Genomic DNA, 16,178 nt, shown 5'->3' with positions numbered 1-16,178 from the left:
ATTTTTCATCTTTTAACTATACCATATTTCCTCTTTTACAGCGTTCACTTATCAGCTATAAATCAAAAATGGTCATGAGGTCCATACCCGAGTTACTGAATGATTCCTCCAGCCATATCTCCATCGCAGTTCCCAGGCACCTTAAAGAAAGTTCACCTTTGCCATCATCATCCTCAGATTCTGATGAAGACATTGATGAACTGCCATTTATTCCGATGCCACTCAACATGGAATTCTCTGGATCACGGATGTCCCTGAACGACATCCAGACTACCGAGCAGGAAACAGGAAAGCAGAATGGAACTAATAAAATGTCCGGGTCCCCTGTTCAAGCACAGGAGGCAAAGGAGTGTGACCCTAAACAAATGAACAAAGAAGGAGTTGAAATCACAGGTAAGGGCCGCCATCGGAAAAGATCATCACAAGACAATGACAGGGGTTCCTCAGATGAAGAACTACCTGCTGAACTGCCACAAAAGTCAGAGCTGTCTAGAAAACCACTGCGAAGGGGTTCAAGCATGGAGTCAGACAAACCAGAGGGTGGACGAAGAAGAGGAGAGCTCAGGCGTGGAGGCTCAGCCGACAGTGCATTGATGCTTAGGATTACACCCGAGGAAGGAGCTGGAGAAGGAAACCAAGAGGAAGGCAAGAGAGTTCTGAAGAAAGCTGTGTCTATGGAACTACCTAGGAGGAGCACCAGCCCAGGCACTGCCAAGATGAGTCAAGAAGACTACGCCCTTAAACTGGAGCTGATGAGACAGCGACTGCTTCGTGGTGGCTCTGTAGACAACAAAATGAGTGGACTGAGAGGACCACTGCTGGAAACATTAGGGATGGGAGATGAAAAACGTGCAATATCCTCAGATCGCTACTCTCGTACTGCTCGTTTGGGCCCACCACCACTAACTAGAGCCGCATCCACTGATTCCCCAAGGGAAGAAGTTCCCAAACCCAAAGTTTTGCGCAAAAGTGCTTCTTTCAGTCAAGGTGATTCAGAACCCATAGCTCTACACCGCCGGTCTGGAGCTCCTCTGGAGATTCCCCTGGCACAGATAGAAGAGAGAAGGCTTAAGGAAGCTATATCTATGTCATCTTTGACTGAGCAAACCAAGCTAGATTCTCGTCCAGTGACTCCCAGGGAACCTTCACCAAAACCGCCAACTCCAGAGTCTGTTGTGCAGGAGAGTCCTACCAAAACAGAAAGCGAGGAATCACTAATGGAGAGAGAGATAAAGCCTGATGAGACTATAAATGAAAAGATGGATGGTTTGACTACAGATAGTAATTTTGATGAGAGATCGAGCACAAGTGGTTTCTCAGAGAAGGACATGAGCATATCAGAAGAACCAATGATTGAATCAGAGTATACGGGCCAGAGAATTCCTACACCTCCTCCTGTGGTCCAAAACTCTAAACTAGAGGAGAAAATGGAAGAGGAAGAAGAAAAAGAAGAGATTAGTAAAGAAGAAGAGGAAAGAATTGTCAGTGTTTCTGAATCAAATGCTAAAGAAAATGTAGAAGATACTGTAGAAAATGTAGAAGAGGAAGTAAATATGCCTGCTAAATCTTCTGAGATGCTCATAACCACAAGCTCAGTTATGATGAGACCCACGCAAGAATATTCCCATCCATCAGAAGATGTTGTGTCAACTTATGTAACACCCTCGCTTCCTGCTCGAGTTGTTCTGCCAGATGGAAGGACTTCAGCATACGCTAGTATAATGCAGACCATCATGGTCCCTTCACTTCAGCCTCTCAATGACTCACCTTTAGGCCCCTCTACTCCTGTTGTTGTTCCAACCACCTCACTGTCCTCAGTATCAACTGAAACATCATCACCTGCCAGCATACCCTCTGCTTTACCAGGTGTGCTGAGGCCAGCCATCATGTCAACCACTGAGCACCCTGCTGTATACTCCAGGGTGGCATCGCCAGAAATGATCACAAAAGAATCCAGTCCACCAAAGACTACCACACATTCCTCATCCCAACAAGAGCTTTCAGCAGGAGTGGGCTTAGAGGACATTACCTCTGAAGAAGTCTTTGAGGCTCGCTTCAAAAAACGTGAGTCTTCTCTCACAAGAAGTCTAAAATTTTTGTCTCGGTCCAAGAATGACGACAAATCACAAGCAGCTTTCTCAGACTCCACAGAGTCAAGTGAAGAGATATACAGACCTGGGCCAATTGGTGCACCACTGGAATTGGCACCAAGGAGACTTGAAGAGAAGTCGAAGTCAGTCCAGGACCTTCGTGAAGCTCAAAAGGACCAAGGCTTTATGAGAAGACTCTCTATGCGCCTGAAGAGAACTCCATCAACCGAGCGCAAGGATGAAACAACCAAAGAAGAAGACTCAGTTTCTTCAAGACGAAGGCTTTCTTGGACTCTTGGTCGACGAGGATCACAGGAAAAGAAGGAAGTGGAGATGATGCGGATGGATGGTGGTGGTGATGCCTCTGTTGAACAAGATGAAAAGGAGCTTAAGAAACCTAGTGAATCACCAGTCTTGACAATGCGAAGGAAGATTGAATCAACAGTGGCTGGGATCTCCACCAGAATTCGTAGCTTCTCAGAGGAAAGGAAAACATCAGAGGAAAAGGAACAAAAGCGGACACCCATTCTCTCTATGCTTCGTCGTGCAACATCAGAGAGCCGTGCTACGAAGGTTGCCAGTGTTCCTCAGAACCAGCTGGCATCTCAGGCCAGTAATGGCGCCTCATCAGAGTCTCTAGACTCTGTGTCCAGCCTAAGGTCAGATGCATCAAAAGGTATGAGACACTAACTTCACCCTACTGCTCCGCATTTGAGTAGAGTACTATTACTTACGCTTTCTTAAATGTGGCACTTACGCTTTCTTAAATGTGGGATGATTGACTTATAGATTTGATTTTTGTTTTTCTCGCAAAGGTGTGGAGGGGGAACGCAGATCCCGCTGGGATAGATGGGGCCTGACCAGAGGGAGGCGAGACAAAACAGTTTCACAGCCTGACTTACCAACAGCAATCTCCAGAGAAAATAGTTCCTTACGCTCACGCCAGTATTCCAGACTGGCTTCTGGTAAGTGTACATGAAGAGGCTGTGATCGCACTGGGTTAGAGCTAGCAGCTGGTTAGTTTCGCTTTGTTTAGCAGAAAGACTGAAAGCAGGATCAACCTGGCTCTTGTTGCTCTTGTCGCCATACAGTTGCTGTGCAACCACCAGAGACTTCAGGAAGTGACTGCTCCCATAAATAACCCACAACATGTTTTTTATGTTGTTTTTTCTTCAGGTTAAACAAATGAGATATAACATGTTAAACTAGTGATTTTCAGCAAGAAAAACGAATAACCAAAATACTAATACCCAAAAAGTTCAACTGTTGCTTTAAGTCACCATTATTAAATATTATATGTTGCATAGTTTACCAAACCATGATGTGGAATTGTACGTCAACATCAGTGAACCTGGAGCATTTAATTGCTATATTATATACTTTTACACAGCAATATCAAGTGTATGTGTGTACTGTATGGATGTGATTTAACTGGTCTAATGTATTTGGCTTCCAGATTTCCCTCCAGTCTTCCACATCAAGCTGAGAGATCATGTCCTGCTGGAGGGGGATCCAGTCACGCTCAGCTGTCTGCCAGCAGGCAGCCCCCACCCACACATTACCTGGCTAAAAGGTAAAGATCTCTGACGTAAATAAGGCAGTACTACCTAACAGTTGGTCTCACAGGTGGGTGGTCAGAATCACTTCACTTGCAAATTACAGTAATTTACATAATTGTTCTTAGTTCCGTGAGTGTAGAGACATAATGACGGCCTACGTTGCATCTCAGTACATACGAACATATGGTACCATGACAACAGAGTGTGCCTCAGTGGAAAAAGAAAAAAAAGTGCAGATAAACACTGCAGATTCCTTATTTCTCTTTATTACTCTTTATTACACTTTAAACCATTAGTTATAGAGGACTAGATATAAAAGATTAGATTAGATATAAAAGTCCCTTTCTGTGCATGTATGTTTCTTCAGATAAAAAGCCCCTGGAGATTGATTCCAGGATGAACATGATCGCCTGCCCTGATGGCCGGCAGCTACTGATGATCATGCAGACCACCAAGAAGGATGCAGGGGTTTATGAGTGTGTGGCCACAAACCCCCTGGCTGCTGTGTCCAGCTCTTGCACGATATCTCTTGCTCGTAAGTAATTGATACGTATCTGCTTTTATTTCAGTCTGTGAGGAGAAGTAAACTATGTCAGTCCTATGTACGTGTATATTATAGCACTATATAAAAAATAAATACAGTAATACTGGGGCTGGAGTCCAAGAACAGATTATATGTTGTATTACTGATTAAATAAACTAGTTTTATAAACTTTTGTTTACTTTTTGTTTTAACAGGCCTGCCCAATCGTCCTGGGACCCCTGAGATTCCTCAGAAGTACAACAACACGGCCTTGGTACTGTGGAGGCCCTCAGACAACATGGCCCCCTGCACATACTCTCTGGAGAGAAAAGCAGAGGGTCAGTGTTTACAAATAATAATTCAATGTTTTATTGCCTATTTCAGATGCCTAGTATCAGATATCATATATTTTTTAATTATTATAATTATTATATTTCCCTGTGGCTTTTGGAAGGGTTACATGGACGCAAAGATAATGGGGTAGGACTTGCCCATACTACATTTTACCTTAATGCTACAGGAAACTTCACTTTCTTTTCAAAATCCGCTGTGAGCAGATGTATATACTGTAGGTAAACATGTGAGGCAGTGTGCACTACACCTACTCCTATCAGACAAGGTAACAAACAACATCTTTTTATGAAAATGAAATCAACAACACCACATAAATAATACAAATGACTTGCAGGTTGCTATGGCAACACCTGGGCTATGGCACTCAGTGGTGAAGGTGAAATAGAACTATCTTACTCCATGTTTAAGGCAATATCAGTGTCAATGCACATGAGAAATGAGACTGGCTTATGAATAGCAAAACAAGGTCTGTGTTCATTGAAGATGTGCATTTATATGTGATTATTGTCAACTGAAGAGGTTAACAGATGTTAATGAGATTTCTAGGAGTCGTTTGCAAGGCCACCGACAACATTATCAACATTTACTTTAACATTCACAATTTTGAGCCTTTTTTAGCTTTAAGTTCCGACCAAAAAGAGGTGACTAGCTGAATAAATGTGCATTTTATACTCAGCTAAAAGAGTAAGGTAGAAAAAATCAAAATAACATTAATGCTAAAAATGTCTAATGTCTGAAAATAATATGGACATACAGTATATACTGATCTTTTTTTACTCCCCAGGTGAGAATAACTGGCTGATTGTGGCAACTGGGGTGGCAGACTGTTACTACAATGTGGTTGACCTGCCACCAGGGTGCTCCTTCAGGTTCAGGGTGGCATGTGTCAACAAAGCTGGCCAGGGCCCCTACAGCAACCTCTCAGAAGTAGTGAGTCTGGATGCTTCAGGTATGTGTTATCTTTATTTTAAATATGACAGTCACTGTGTATCACTTTATTGATTTATCTCCTTGTAAATGGCTGTATACATACACACAGGATTAAAGCTTGATGTGGTGTGATGTTTTTATGTGTATGTTGTATTTTTAGTCTGGGACAACATACAGTACATTACAAACTATTCACTGTTCCCGAACGATGCATTCTCGTGTAGAGCCAAGCACTGAATATACTGTCCTCTTCATATATCAGCTCAGGTCTTTGAGGTGTATCCTCCCTCTCCTTATCTTTCAGTAGAACCAGCTAAAACCAGTGCTACCGTGGTGGTCAAGACTGTCCCTGCAACTTCTCCTACTCCCCCTGTGGTGATGATGTCATCCATGAAAGTTCCTCCCATTAAACCAGCTCCTAGTAAATCCACTACAGTGACACTTGCCCAACCGGTCCCTCCCTCTATTTCAGCTCCCACTCCACCTGTGGTTAAATCTGCTTCTCCAATAACCATCAAACCCACTGTTCAGGTGGATGCTAGCCGTCCTGCTGTCATTCCCCCCGTTAGCACAGCACCCTCTGAACAAGCTCCTGTTCAGACCACCACAAGTGTCCAAGTCACGCCAGCAAAAGCCAAGACCACCCTTAGCATCAGTGTGAGCAAACCCCAAACCAAGCTGTCGCCCCCGCCTGCTGTTCCACCCAAACCTCGGAGTCCTGTCCATGTAGCCATCCCCGTAACCAGCAGAGCCCCTCTTCCTGTATCTGCACCTTCACCTGCACCTGCACCTTCACCTGCAGCTGCACCTGCACCTGCACCTGTCATCGGGAAGCCTATTTCATCTGTGCCAATGTACGTGCCAACTGCGACTGCACGTGTCACTCCGCCCTCTCAATCTAGTTCCACCCCGACAGCCACCACCCCCTCAGTCACTCCTGTGACTCTCTCACCGCCTGTGGTGGTGGTGCAGAGCTTGACCCCTGTGCTGCAGGGAGGGGACAGCTGGAGTAGCTCATCTGGACGGGTCACCCCATCTGGACGCGCCACCCCATCAGGTCGGGTCACACCGTCGGGACGCAGGACACCGCTGGGCAAGCCTGGGGAGGGATCTCTGCGCCAGGGAGTCCCACAGAAACCTTACACCTTCATGGATGAGAAAGCAAGGTAATGATCGCTGCGAGAACAGGAGTCAAATATAGAGAACTCATTTATGCAAAACAATCTGAAATATGAAGTTGTTTGTAGCTACATACCCTGACTGTTCTGCTAAGATCTCTGATTAAGGCAAATTTTGTGCTTTTTTAACCAATCAGTAATAGCATTGATCATATATTGAGACAAGGGACTAAACATGATGTTTGCATTATGTTAGTATAATATCTTTCTTAGTTTTAGATTTTTTTTGACAACACACAAAGAAATATCATGAACATTAGATTTAGAATCAGTGGCTTCTCCTGCTCTGTTTGCCTGCTGAATTCATAGCATTCCCTTGTCACACAGGGGTCGTTTCGGTGTGATCCGTGAGTGCCGGGAGAACGCCACAGGAAACCTCTTCATGGCCAAGATTGTTCCGTATGAGGCAGACAACAAGCAGGCAGTGCTGCAGGAATATGACATCCTCAAGTCCCTTCATCATGACAGGATCATGGCTCTGCATGAAGCTTATGTCACACCACGCTACCTGGTGCTTATCTCTGAGTACTGCAGTGGAAAGGAGCTACTCTACAGCCTCATAGACAGGTGAAGCCGAACTGGGAGCCGTACTTGTACCATTAAATTGGTCGCTTGTCTGAGTTGGCGGAGCAGAAACACCATGTCTAAGCACCTGCCATAAAATATTCTTCCCAGAGTCCCTTAACCAGCTGTTTCCTTCTCAGGTTCCGTTACTCCGAGGATGATGTGGTGACCTACATCGTGCAGGTCCTCCAGGGTCTGGACTACCTCCACACGCGACGCATCCTCCACCTGGACATCAAGCCAGAGAACATCATTGTCACTTACATGAATGTCATCAAGATCATAGACTTTGGCAGCGCTCAGACGTTCAACCCTCTCTTCCTCAAGCAGTTCAACCCTCCTATTGGAACACTGGAGTACATGTGTAAGACTCCTGCTTTTCACAGATCCCTTGGAATTAATTAAAGCTGTCGTAATCAATATTTTTATTGTAACAATTGATCAAATGACTGTGGGATCTCTCATAGTGACAAACCACAGAAGATTTTCACCTGACTCCTCGAAATCCCTCAGATCTTTGAGCTTTTTAGCACCTTTCAGCTCATTGTTTTGGATGTTTTGTTTGTGGCCCACAACTTAACTGCACTGATTCACTCTCACTGCTGTGCACCACCCGCCCTGCCCCAAACAGCAGACAGACAGCAGTCAGCAACTACTTGGTGAACTAGGCTCTAATGTTGCTCTGTATCTGCTGGATGTGTAAATCAGCAGTTATTTGCTAACACATTAGCCATATCAATGTTTTAGGGTGATATTTCCTTGTGTTTACTGCTTGTTTTGCCAGTAAGTCAGTTTAGTTTGTCAGTGAGGTCTCATTTAGATCAACATCTATTTTTAAGAGGCACGTGAGAACAAACACAAGATTATGACTAAGTTAATTTGTTCACTCAAAGCAAATATTACACACAGACACTAATAAACAGTCACAAATATAATATTATTTATCACCAAATTTTGACTTCCAAAAGGAAGGTGCATATTACAAGAAACCATTGACTACAAATGTGTTCAGTGGATGTACTAAGTAATTGAAGATATTATGGTAAGGCACTTAAAGTACAACGCTATAATTCACCTATGTATTGGTCATTTTGTGCACTGGGTTAGAAAAATATAATTTCTTGTATGGTATAATCTCTTATCTTATATAACTGTGCTAATTTATTAGGAGTATAAATGAAAAGTCTTTGTTGGTTTTGACATTCTGTTGATTTATTCTATTAATACTGATCTTGTCATTTCTGCTCTTCAGGAGGTTTATGTAACTGAACTGTCAGTGGGTGTGCACCAGCTATGAAAACAAAGGAGCATTATAAACTAAACTAAACTAAACTAAAACTATGCATTCTCCCATCTAATAAAGCTGTGCAAAACAATATCATCATAGTGTAGTGTAGTTTGTGTAGTACAAAGATGATTTGCAGATTAAATTAATTTATTTTTTTGTAAAATAATGAAGCATGTGCATTTTTCCTTTCTCCTCCTTGCAGCTCCAGAGATGTTGAAAGGGGATGTAGTGGGCCCTCCAGCTGACATCTGGAGTGTGGGCGTACTGACTTTCGTCATGTGAGTACGGCTTTCTCAGCTTCCACTCAGCAGGTCCTCTTTAAATAGAAATGTAATAGTGTTCTTTAGGTGAGACCGGGCCTATGATTAAGAAATGTGTCTGCTGCGTTTGCTTTTCTAGGTCTTAATATAAAATTTTAGATGCCGTGAACATCTTGATGCTGGTTTCTTCATTCACAACCAACCTAATGAGCCAGCTTAGATTTCATTGTGCATTGTCGATATGTTTTAGAGTGAGCTACATGGTTTTGTGGCGGTGAAAACCTTTCCCCCTCATTTTCCAGGTTGAGTGGCAGGTCGCCTTTCATGGAAAATGATCCTCAGGAGACTGAAGCCAGGATCCAGGCGGCAAAGTTTGACCTCTCTAAACTCTACCAGAATGTGTCCCAAAGTGCCTCTCTGTTTCTTAAAAAGATCCTCTGTAGCTACCCTTGGTAAGCTGAACATTTGTCCTGTTTGTAATTCCCATTTTGCACAGAATTTCTTGTTGCTGAACATATAGACCTTTTATTGCCTGCGATCTAATTTCAGACATCTATAAATAGTTGTGTCCTCACTGTCTGGTCTTCTACAGGGCCCGTCCATCCATTAAGGACTGCTTCAGTAACTCCTGGCTTCAAGATGCCTACCTGATGCGTCTTCGTAGGCAGACTCTTACCTTTACAACCACCCGTCTCAAGGAATTCTTGGCCGACCAGCAGCGCAGGCGAGAGGAGGTGGCCACCAAGCACAAAGTTCTCCTGCGGTCCTACAAGAGCTCGACACAAAGCCCCACCAGCCCCACCACGCCAAATGTGCCACCCCCACCCACCACACCTGTGACCCAGTGAAAACAGGCTTCCAAACAGCAGTTGGTGGGACTGCACGGGGGAACATCCTCAGAGTGAGATGAGACTTTTAGCCGCCAGGTGGGATGGTCCCTTCAGGTCCCAGCTGTTGAACTTGGTCAGAAGAAAAAAAAAAACTGATGAAACCAGCAGTGGCTGTGATCTACAGAGACATCATTTCTTTTTCTTTTGTGGTTCTGACAGAGAATCTGAAAGAACGATTTAATGCCTAAGGAACTCCTACAATCAGAGCCTGACTGCATTTTTTATAATGTGGACCTTGTTCATACAAGGCAGGATGGTGTCTTCAAGTTAGTACCTCAAGGTTTGTAACTTTGCATACATTTTGGATAAATTACTTCTTTTCTTAGCGTCAACTCTACACTGATTACAGGGGACACGTATAAATACATTGTAGTAACCCACCATGAAAGGCCTGAAATTGCTATTATAGATTTTTGATGTTGAAAAAAAAAAAATTGAAGTCATTCACGAGGTTCCAAAATAATCCAGAACAACTAAAACAATGATGCCTTTTCCATAGTAACGCCTCTACTCTCTCAGTCTATCACAGGCTCATATTCAAATGTTTGTTTCCTGACCTGATAAATCTATGATGTCTAATTCTCTGTCCTTGATCAAAGATGTGAGAGAACTTGGGATGCTAAATATTTCCCTCCATTAACTTAATCTATGACTTTACTTACAGCAGTGTAATTCGTGCTGTCTGAGTTTTTATACTGCCATAGCACCTCAAATAATCGTCAAGATTGTAGCAGCCCCAGAGAGAACTTTGTTTGTTTTGTATGGAGTTTATGAAATATGAATGAATATATATTGAGTTCAGAGGATACATTGGACAGCTCTCAAGGGCTATTAAAAAAGGACTCTTTTAATCAGCACAAATTTCTTCCCTAATGTTAAGAAATATGATAATTATGATTCTCTCATTCTCAGAAGCAGGGTTTATGTTTTTTGTTATTATCATCCTCTTTGCTCTTAGTGATGATCTGGACAGCGTAAGTGACTCCATGCAGTACTGTCACTGTGTTGGCGCCTGGCCGACACCGGCTCCTTCACCACACATAAGCTAACAAACACCTTATTGGCTTCCAGTCGAACAACACTCTTCCACTCAGCCCAGTGTCAAGGATCCAATTTGATTAGCCATGGTCTCTTGAGTTTACTAAAATGAGGTTTACAAGTTTTCCGGGGTCAGTTTGTCAGTTTATACTTTGACTGCACTTTGACACGAGACCCTCATTAAATGTTAGATTGTTTAGGGGGTAAGTGGTGAACTGAATAACCCACTGGTGATACTGGCGTGCCTCTAAGTGCCATTAAAGAGTTAGCATTAGTCAGCATTAAATAGCCTCCACAGTTCATTGAGATAGGCTGTTGATGAAGACATTGCTGAGTGTATTAATTCTTATTTTAAGTATAATTTTCAACAGGTAACAGCTCAGCTACTGCTTTCTTTGATTGTTATAAATTACAGTTTTTAAATGGCAGAACTTTTTATAAATAAAAGGAAGGTTTTAATTGGTTAGAATTAGCATTCAACATACATAAATGCTTATTGGTTTATTCCCTTAATTAAAGTGTCAAACACCTTTTTAGTTTCCAGTCCATACAAGCTTACACTGTCAACAGTGATTAAATGATAAATCCAATACACAGGCGACATTGCAGCCTCTGCAGACTGTATAAAATATTAAATCAGAAATGTGAGACAATCTATACACATCTAGGGAAAAAAAATAATTTGTAAATAAGAAATACTTCCTCTTATTCCCACATGAATAAAAACCAAGTATTTGTTCATCAACAAGAGAGTGTAAATACGTGAACACATGCCTCCTTAACTGGCTGATTTTCAAACCATTACAAAATAGATAAATCATGAATTGAATCTATTTTTTCACTCTGGTTTCGGTCCCTTAAAACACATATCTTGTGCTCTGCAGGGACAAAACTGAAGATTACAGTTGGGCAGACAAACATTTGTCTCATGGGTAGACTCAAAGTATCTGATCCAGTTGCCTATTGGCATTTAAAAGTTACATTTGTTCTCATTTTAGTCATGTGCAAAGAATAAACTGAAATGAGTAAACAACTGACTCTAGTTGCTCTACATTATATTCTGTTTCCAAATATATCGTCAGTCTCACCTCTGAGAAAATATCTACAGTTATAGCCCCTTTAATCCGAGGATGGTTCAACCTAAACATTAGTAGTCAGTCTACTCCAGTACATTGGCTTTGAGATTATATTGATCATACATCAGTGATACAGTGATCCTTTTGATTCATCTTTGTTATTTTATGGTAAACAAATGGCTTAAGTTGTGTTGTTCCTGTTATGTTGCGTTGCCTTGTGACGGCAAATTCAGTTTTCAGACCAGAATGTGAGACTTTTGCACAAATGTCAGATTTTTTTGGTCATTTTGCTGCCACATGCAGGCGACTGGTATCAACTACAGATTTACACACTCAACACACGATGTGTTATTTCCGTTTAGATTCATTTTAAAGAAAGTATCAAGGAATCTCAAACAGACACTGAGGAGTGTTTTTGGGTGGTAGAAAGCTGCATCACACATCAAATCCTGAGTTATTTTTAATATGTGTATTGACTGACAGAGGTTGTTGGTAATTCTATGAAATTATTTTACTAGTTCTATCTATTCTAATGCTATTGCTAGATAAATACTGCCTTTTTCTGCAGCTCTTTGTCGTTTTGGCTCAGTCATTTTCCTATGCAGAGTAGAAGTGAATCACTAAGGGAGTTGTTGTTTTGAACCTGAATGGAAACATGCAAGATCAGCATGAAATGCAACGTTGCATAAAACTCTAAACGTCTGTGCAATATATTAACTCTGTTCTTCACTCGTATGAAACGAAATGACGACTGCTTGTGAGCAGACGACAGGGTTTTAAAGATGTTGAATGCTCCACGTTTTGTATTAAAACCTCTATGCCGTATTTTGTGGAATGTGTTGCAGTGCCTCGTGATGGATATTAGACCCACAGAGAAAATAGTCTGTTAAATGAATGACTAGTTTATTTTTGATTATATGAAAGTGACTGCTTTGTTTGTGTGTGTGTGTTTCACAATTTGTTTATTTATTGAGTGACTGTATTTGTTACAGCTTCTGCTTTTTATTTTTGTGAAATCTCTGAATCTGGCATGGAAAAAGGCATGACAGCTGTTAAGGCTATGAACAATAAAGGAAATATGACAAATATGGGAATTTCGATGTGGCAATTTATTTGAACAGAGGATGAAAAGTGGGTATAAAAAGTGCATAAAACTGTTAATGTTGAATTTATTATAGAACTTAAGGTAGCCGAATGGACTGTGGTCAGTTCTAGCTATGCCCCTCCCTCCACATGACCCTGATGACCAACAGTTATGTGCTTATTCTCACCAGGGACGACTCACATTTCAACATACTTCCTCTACTATTTAAACAACCACGAACAAAACTTTTAACTGCTCCAAGGATTCTCCAGAGTATTTGAGATGAATGCTATATAAGGGTGGGAAAATGTCTCTGTAACATTTGTTGTGCATCTTCAGTCTTCAGGCTACGGTCTTGTCATGTTTGAGTATTGCCTAATATCCAAAGAAGGAGAAGGAAGGTCTGGGTGATGATTCATTTGCCTTGATCCTTGAAGACCCTCAAAGCTCCTCCTGACCTCCAGATATAAAGCGTGAAGCCTTTTTATGATTGCTGACTCTGGAGAGGATCAGAGGCAGCGTGGATCTACAGGAGGATCTCCAAGGTAAGAAATCTGAGAGTAACTTATACTTGCAATACTGCAGTGGGCTCAGTGTTTCTGCTGGTGGTGCTAACCAGGTGTGACTGCTGCAGATGTCCAAGGCAAAGGCGGCACCCCCTCCTGGGTGCACTCTGAACATCAACGATCCTCAGGTCCAGGAAGCTGCTATCCGAATCCAGGCCTCATATCGCGGACACAGGTACCGAAATCTCCAACGTCTGTTTGCTATCATTGACATTCAAGCGCCTTTTTCTGTGCAATTGTATAAGAGGAGATGTTCAAAAAGGCTGTGTGCAGTTGAGCTATCATAGCATCTCTATTTATGACATCAGGCTCTTTATCTTTACCTCATTTTGAATCCCTGTGTTTGTCATATAGGTCGCGTAAAGAGCTGCGAGAGAAAGGCCCTCCTAAGATCCTGCAGGAGCTCAAAGATGTGGTTCTTGTTGAGGGCAGCGCTGCAAAGCTGGAGTGCAGAGTCAGTGCTTTCCCAGATCCTTTCATTGTCTGGTACAAGGATGGCAAAGAGCTGAAGGACGGTCCCAAGTACCGCTACGTGTTTGAAGACCCGGATTTTGTGGCGCTCGTGGTTCGAGACGGGGTTCTGGCTGATCTGGGAAAATACACTGTCACCATTAAGAATCCATTCGGACAGACATCAGGATCTGCTTGTATTCTAGTGGAGGGTGTGTACAAACTGTTCACTTTAGCTGGCATTTGAGTGTTGTCAATTTGTCAGACCTGGTGGGATCTGAATTTAATCAAACCACTTAAAGGAACAGTTCAACATTTTGGGGAAATATGTTTTTGTTACCTTGGGGAAGAACCAGTCGAGTTGTTTCCCCCTTTTTCCAGTCATTATGCTAAGCTATGCTGCTGGCTATAGACTTATATTTACTGATATAAAACGGATATAAAATCATGAAAAGTATTTCCCCAAATGTTAACCTGTTGACTATAAAATTATTACTTTTAACACCTTATTTTCTGGACAGTGTAGTAAAATAAATCTTAAACATTCATACTAGATGAATTGGAAAACACGGATGAAAGTTGATGCCAAGGCCTCCTTCTCATTTATTCATCTCCATCTCTCCTGCAACACATCTTTGAGGTGATATCTAACAGTATTTGTGATATTTAAAAAATCATATGGCTAACAGAATATTTTCATCATGCTCTCGCAGTCCCTGCCAAGGTTTCTAAAGGCCCGGACTACATGAAGGCCAAAAGAGGGACAACAGTTGTGCTCAAAGCTGAAATAAGTGGAGAACCTCCTCCGGATGTTGCCTGGCTCAAAGATGGAGATGACATTGAAGAAGACGACAGGTAGGAGGAATTCCAGTCAGGAATAACGCACCACTGTATATATTTACACTGCCTTTTCAAGATATGTGCACATGTAGACATGTAGATTTTCCATGAACACCATCATTATTGTGAATCGATTCAAACAGTAAAAGTATAGTTAAATACAGTAAGTGCACTGTGACACCGTGTAAGGTGGACAGATGCCAGGAGACAGCTATTATTGCAAATTGATTGTGCAAATTGTGATAATAAAAGTGCTGTGGTTGTCTTTCAGGGTATTCTTTGACATTGGAGACACCAACACAATCTTGACCATCAAAAATGCAAAATTATCCGATGCTGGCAAGTATGAGGTGTTTGTGGAGAATAGTCTAGGCACAGACCAGTCCTTCGCTCGTGTGGACATCCTCTAATGCAGCCTCATACTAACACGATGAGCCCCTGTTCTCTTACAGTATAGTCCAGTGGGCAATATGCTATAGTAACGCTCAGTTCAAAGCTGTACATAACTTAAACCATGCTCATATTAAAAAGTAAGTTTTGCTGATGTCTTGTTTTTGAGTCTTTTTAATTATCCATTATTTACGAAAGGGCAAAACATTAGTTTTGTGAGAGTAAGTTAAATATTTGTTTCTGATGGAAATGGTACAAGGTAGAGATGAAAAACACAGTATTTTATTTTAACAATAAATATAATTGACATGCTACAGATACTAAAAAGGTAAATGTGAGAGACTGGTGTTGGTATTGATATTCATAGTGTAATTGTCATTACTGTAATCATTAATTTGTCAAATTTTACCTGCCCAGGTTGACGGTTGGCCCTGATAACTACTTCCTGTCCCTTTGGCAGTTACTAGAGTCACAAAATCCAACTCATTGATGGGGAAGTTTGAGTGCAGCTGAACTAGAATGAGAAAAAGTTGCTGTCAGCAGCACATAGCAGCGACCAGAGGAATTACAGCTTCAGTTACTATTTATTGCTCCAGTGTGCATGATGATTGTTGTTTCATTTCAATGCAGTAATAACAAGAAAGTCACCAGAGGGAGTTCAGTACACACAGGAGGTCCCATATACACAACCCCTTTCATCACACAGTGCATTTTAATGAGTTGCGAGCAGTGCAACCATAGACTAACATTCCTTCATCAGACTCATTCAGTGATGCAAAACTACACACACATAGATAAAAAAAAAAACGTGTGAAACAAATTGTGTTGCTGACTTTATTTTAGCTTTTCTTATCTTTTCATCATCTTGCAACACCTCAGAATTATATTTTAATACCACTCACCCCCCACCCCCCCCCATTCCCTATCAAAAAGACTTGTAGTAATTAGGATGTGCATAATTTTCTGGTTAAATGAAAGGTCGAATAAATACTGGCATTCAGTCTTCCTCTGCAAGCTTATGTTTGTTTAAATCGCTTCCTCCATAAAACGATTTCCATAATTCTCTTTATTTAGATGCAAACAGCGGCAACTATGAAA

At 41.7% G+C, this 16,178-nt stretch overlaps 2 protein-coding genes across 4 annotated transcripts in view; both read left to right on the top strand.

Moving 5' to 3' along the window:
• Nucleotides 1-12,838, top strand: part of spegb (striated muscle enriched protein kinase b) — a 35,225-nt gene extending 22,387 nt beyond the window's left edge. Inside the window, exons 30-41 of one of the 2 annotated variants that reach the window (XM_087178447.1) lie at nt 42-2,766; nt 2,906-3,055; nt 3,547-3,663; nt 4,017-4,184; nt 4,388-4,510; nt 5,311-5,475; nt 5,764-6,622; nt 6,962-7,201; nt 7,339-7,562; nt 8,689-8,764; nt 9,049-9,198; nt 9,339-12,838. In XM_087178447.1, coding sequence (XP_087034573.1) covers nt 42-2,766; nt 2,906-3,055; nt 3,547-3,663; nt 4,017-4,184; nt 4,388-4,510; nt 5,311-5,475; nt 5,764-6,622; nt 6,962-7,201; nt 7,339-7,562; nt 8,689-8,764; nt 9,049-9,198; nt 9,339-9,594 — 5,253 coding nt within the window. In that variant the 3' untranslated portion in view covers nt 9,595-12,838. Of the gene's footprint in view, nt 1-41; nt 2,767-2,905; nt 3,056-3,546; nt 3,664-4,016; nt 4,185-4,387; nt 4,511-5,310; nt 5,476-5,760; nt 6,623-6,961; nt 7,202-7,338; nt 7,563-8,688; nt 8,765-9,048; nt 9,199-9,338 lie in introns of both variants that reach the window. The other variant, XM_023423106.1, reaches the window with a different exon arrangement.
• Nucleotides 12,839-13,109: 271 nt separating this feature from the next.
• spegnb (SPEG neighbor) lies at nt 13,110-15,234 on the top strand. Of its 2 annotated transcripts, none has more exons than XM_023423182.2 (5): nt 13,110-13,379; nt 13,454-13,575; nt 13,755-14,062; nt 14,564-14,705; nt 14,962-15,234. In XM_023423182.2, the coding sequence occupies exons 2-5, from the start codon at nt 13,469-13,471 to the stop codon at nt 15,098-15,100; spliced, it is 696 nt and encodes a 231-aa protein (XP_023278950.1). In that variant the 5' UTR covers nt 13,110-13,379; nt 13,454-13,468; the 3' UTR covers nt 15,101-15,234. The 2 variants fall into 2 exon arrangements, with proteins under 2 accessions (XP_023278950.1, XP_023278949.1); XM_023423181.2 differs by having other exon boundaries at nt 13,112-13,379; nt 13,469-13,575.
• Nucleotides 15,235-16,178: the final 944 nt, after the last annotated feature.

This window comes from Seriola lalandi, unplaced genomic scaffold, assembly GCF_002814215.2.
Source record: "Seriola lalandi dorsalis isolate HSWRI2012SDOR001 ecotype SW California unplaced genomic scaffold, Sedor1 jcf7180002054689, whole genome shotgun sequence".
NCBI lineage: Eukaryota > Metazoa > Chordata > Actinopteri > Carangiformes > Carangidae > Seriola > Seriola lalandi.
The sequence above is the reverse complement of the archived record's forward strand: the minus strand, read 5'-3'. Positions and strand labels throughout refer to the sequence as shown.

Coding starts and splice junctions, on each gene's coding strand:
- spegnb (XM_023423182.2), top strand. CDS start 13,469: ATGTCCAAGGCAAAGGCGGCACCCCCTCCTGGGTGCACTCTGAACATC. Junction 13,576..13,754: donor GCCTCATATCGCGGACACAG/GTACCGAAATCT, acceptor TTTGTCATATAG/GTCGCGTAAAGAGCTGCGAG. Junction 14,706..14,961: donor GACATTGAAGAAGACGACAG/GTAGGAGGAATT, acceptor GTTGTCTTTCAG/GGTATTCTTTGACATTGGAG.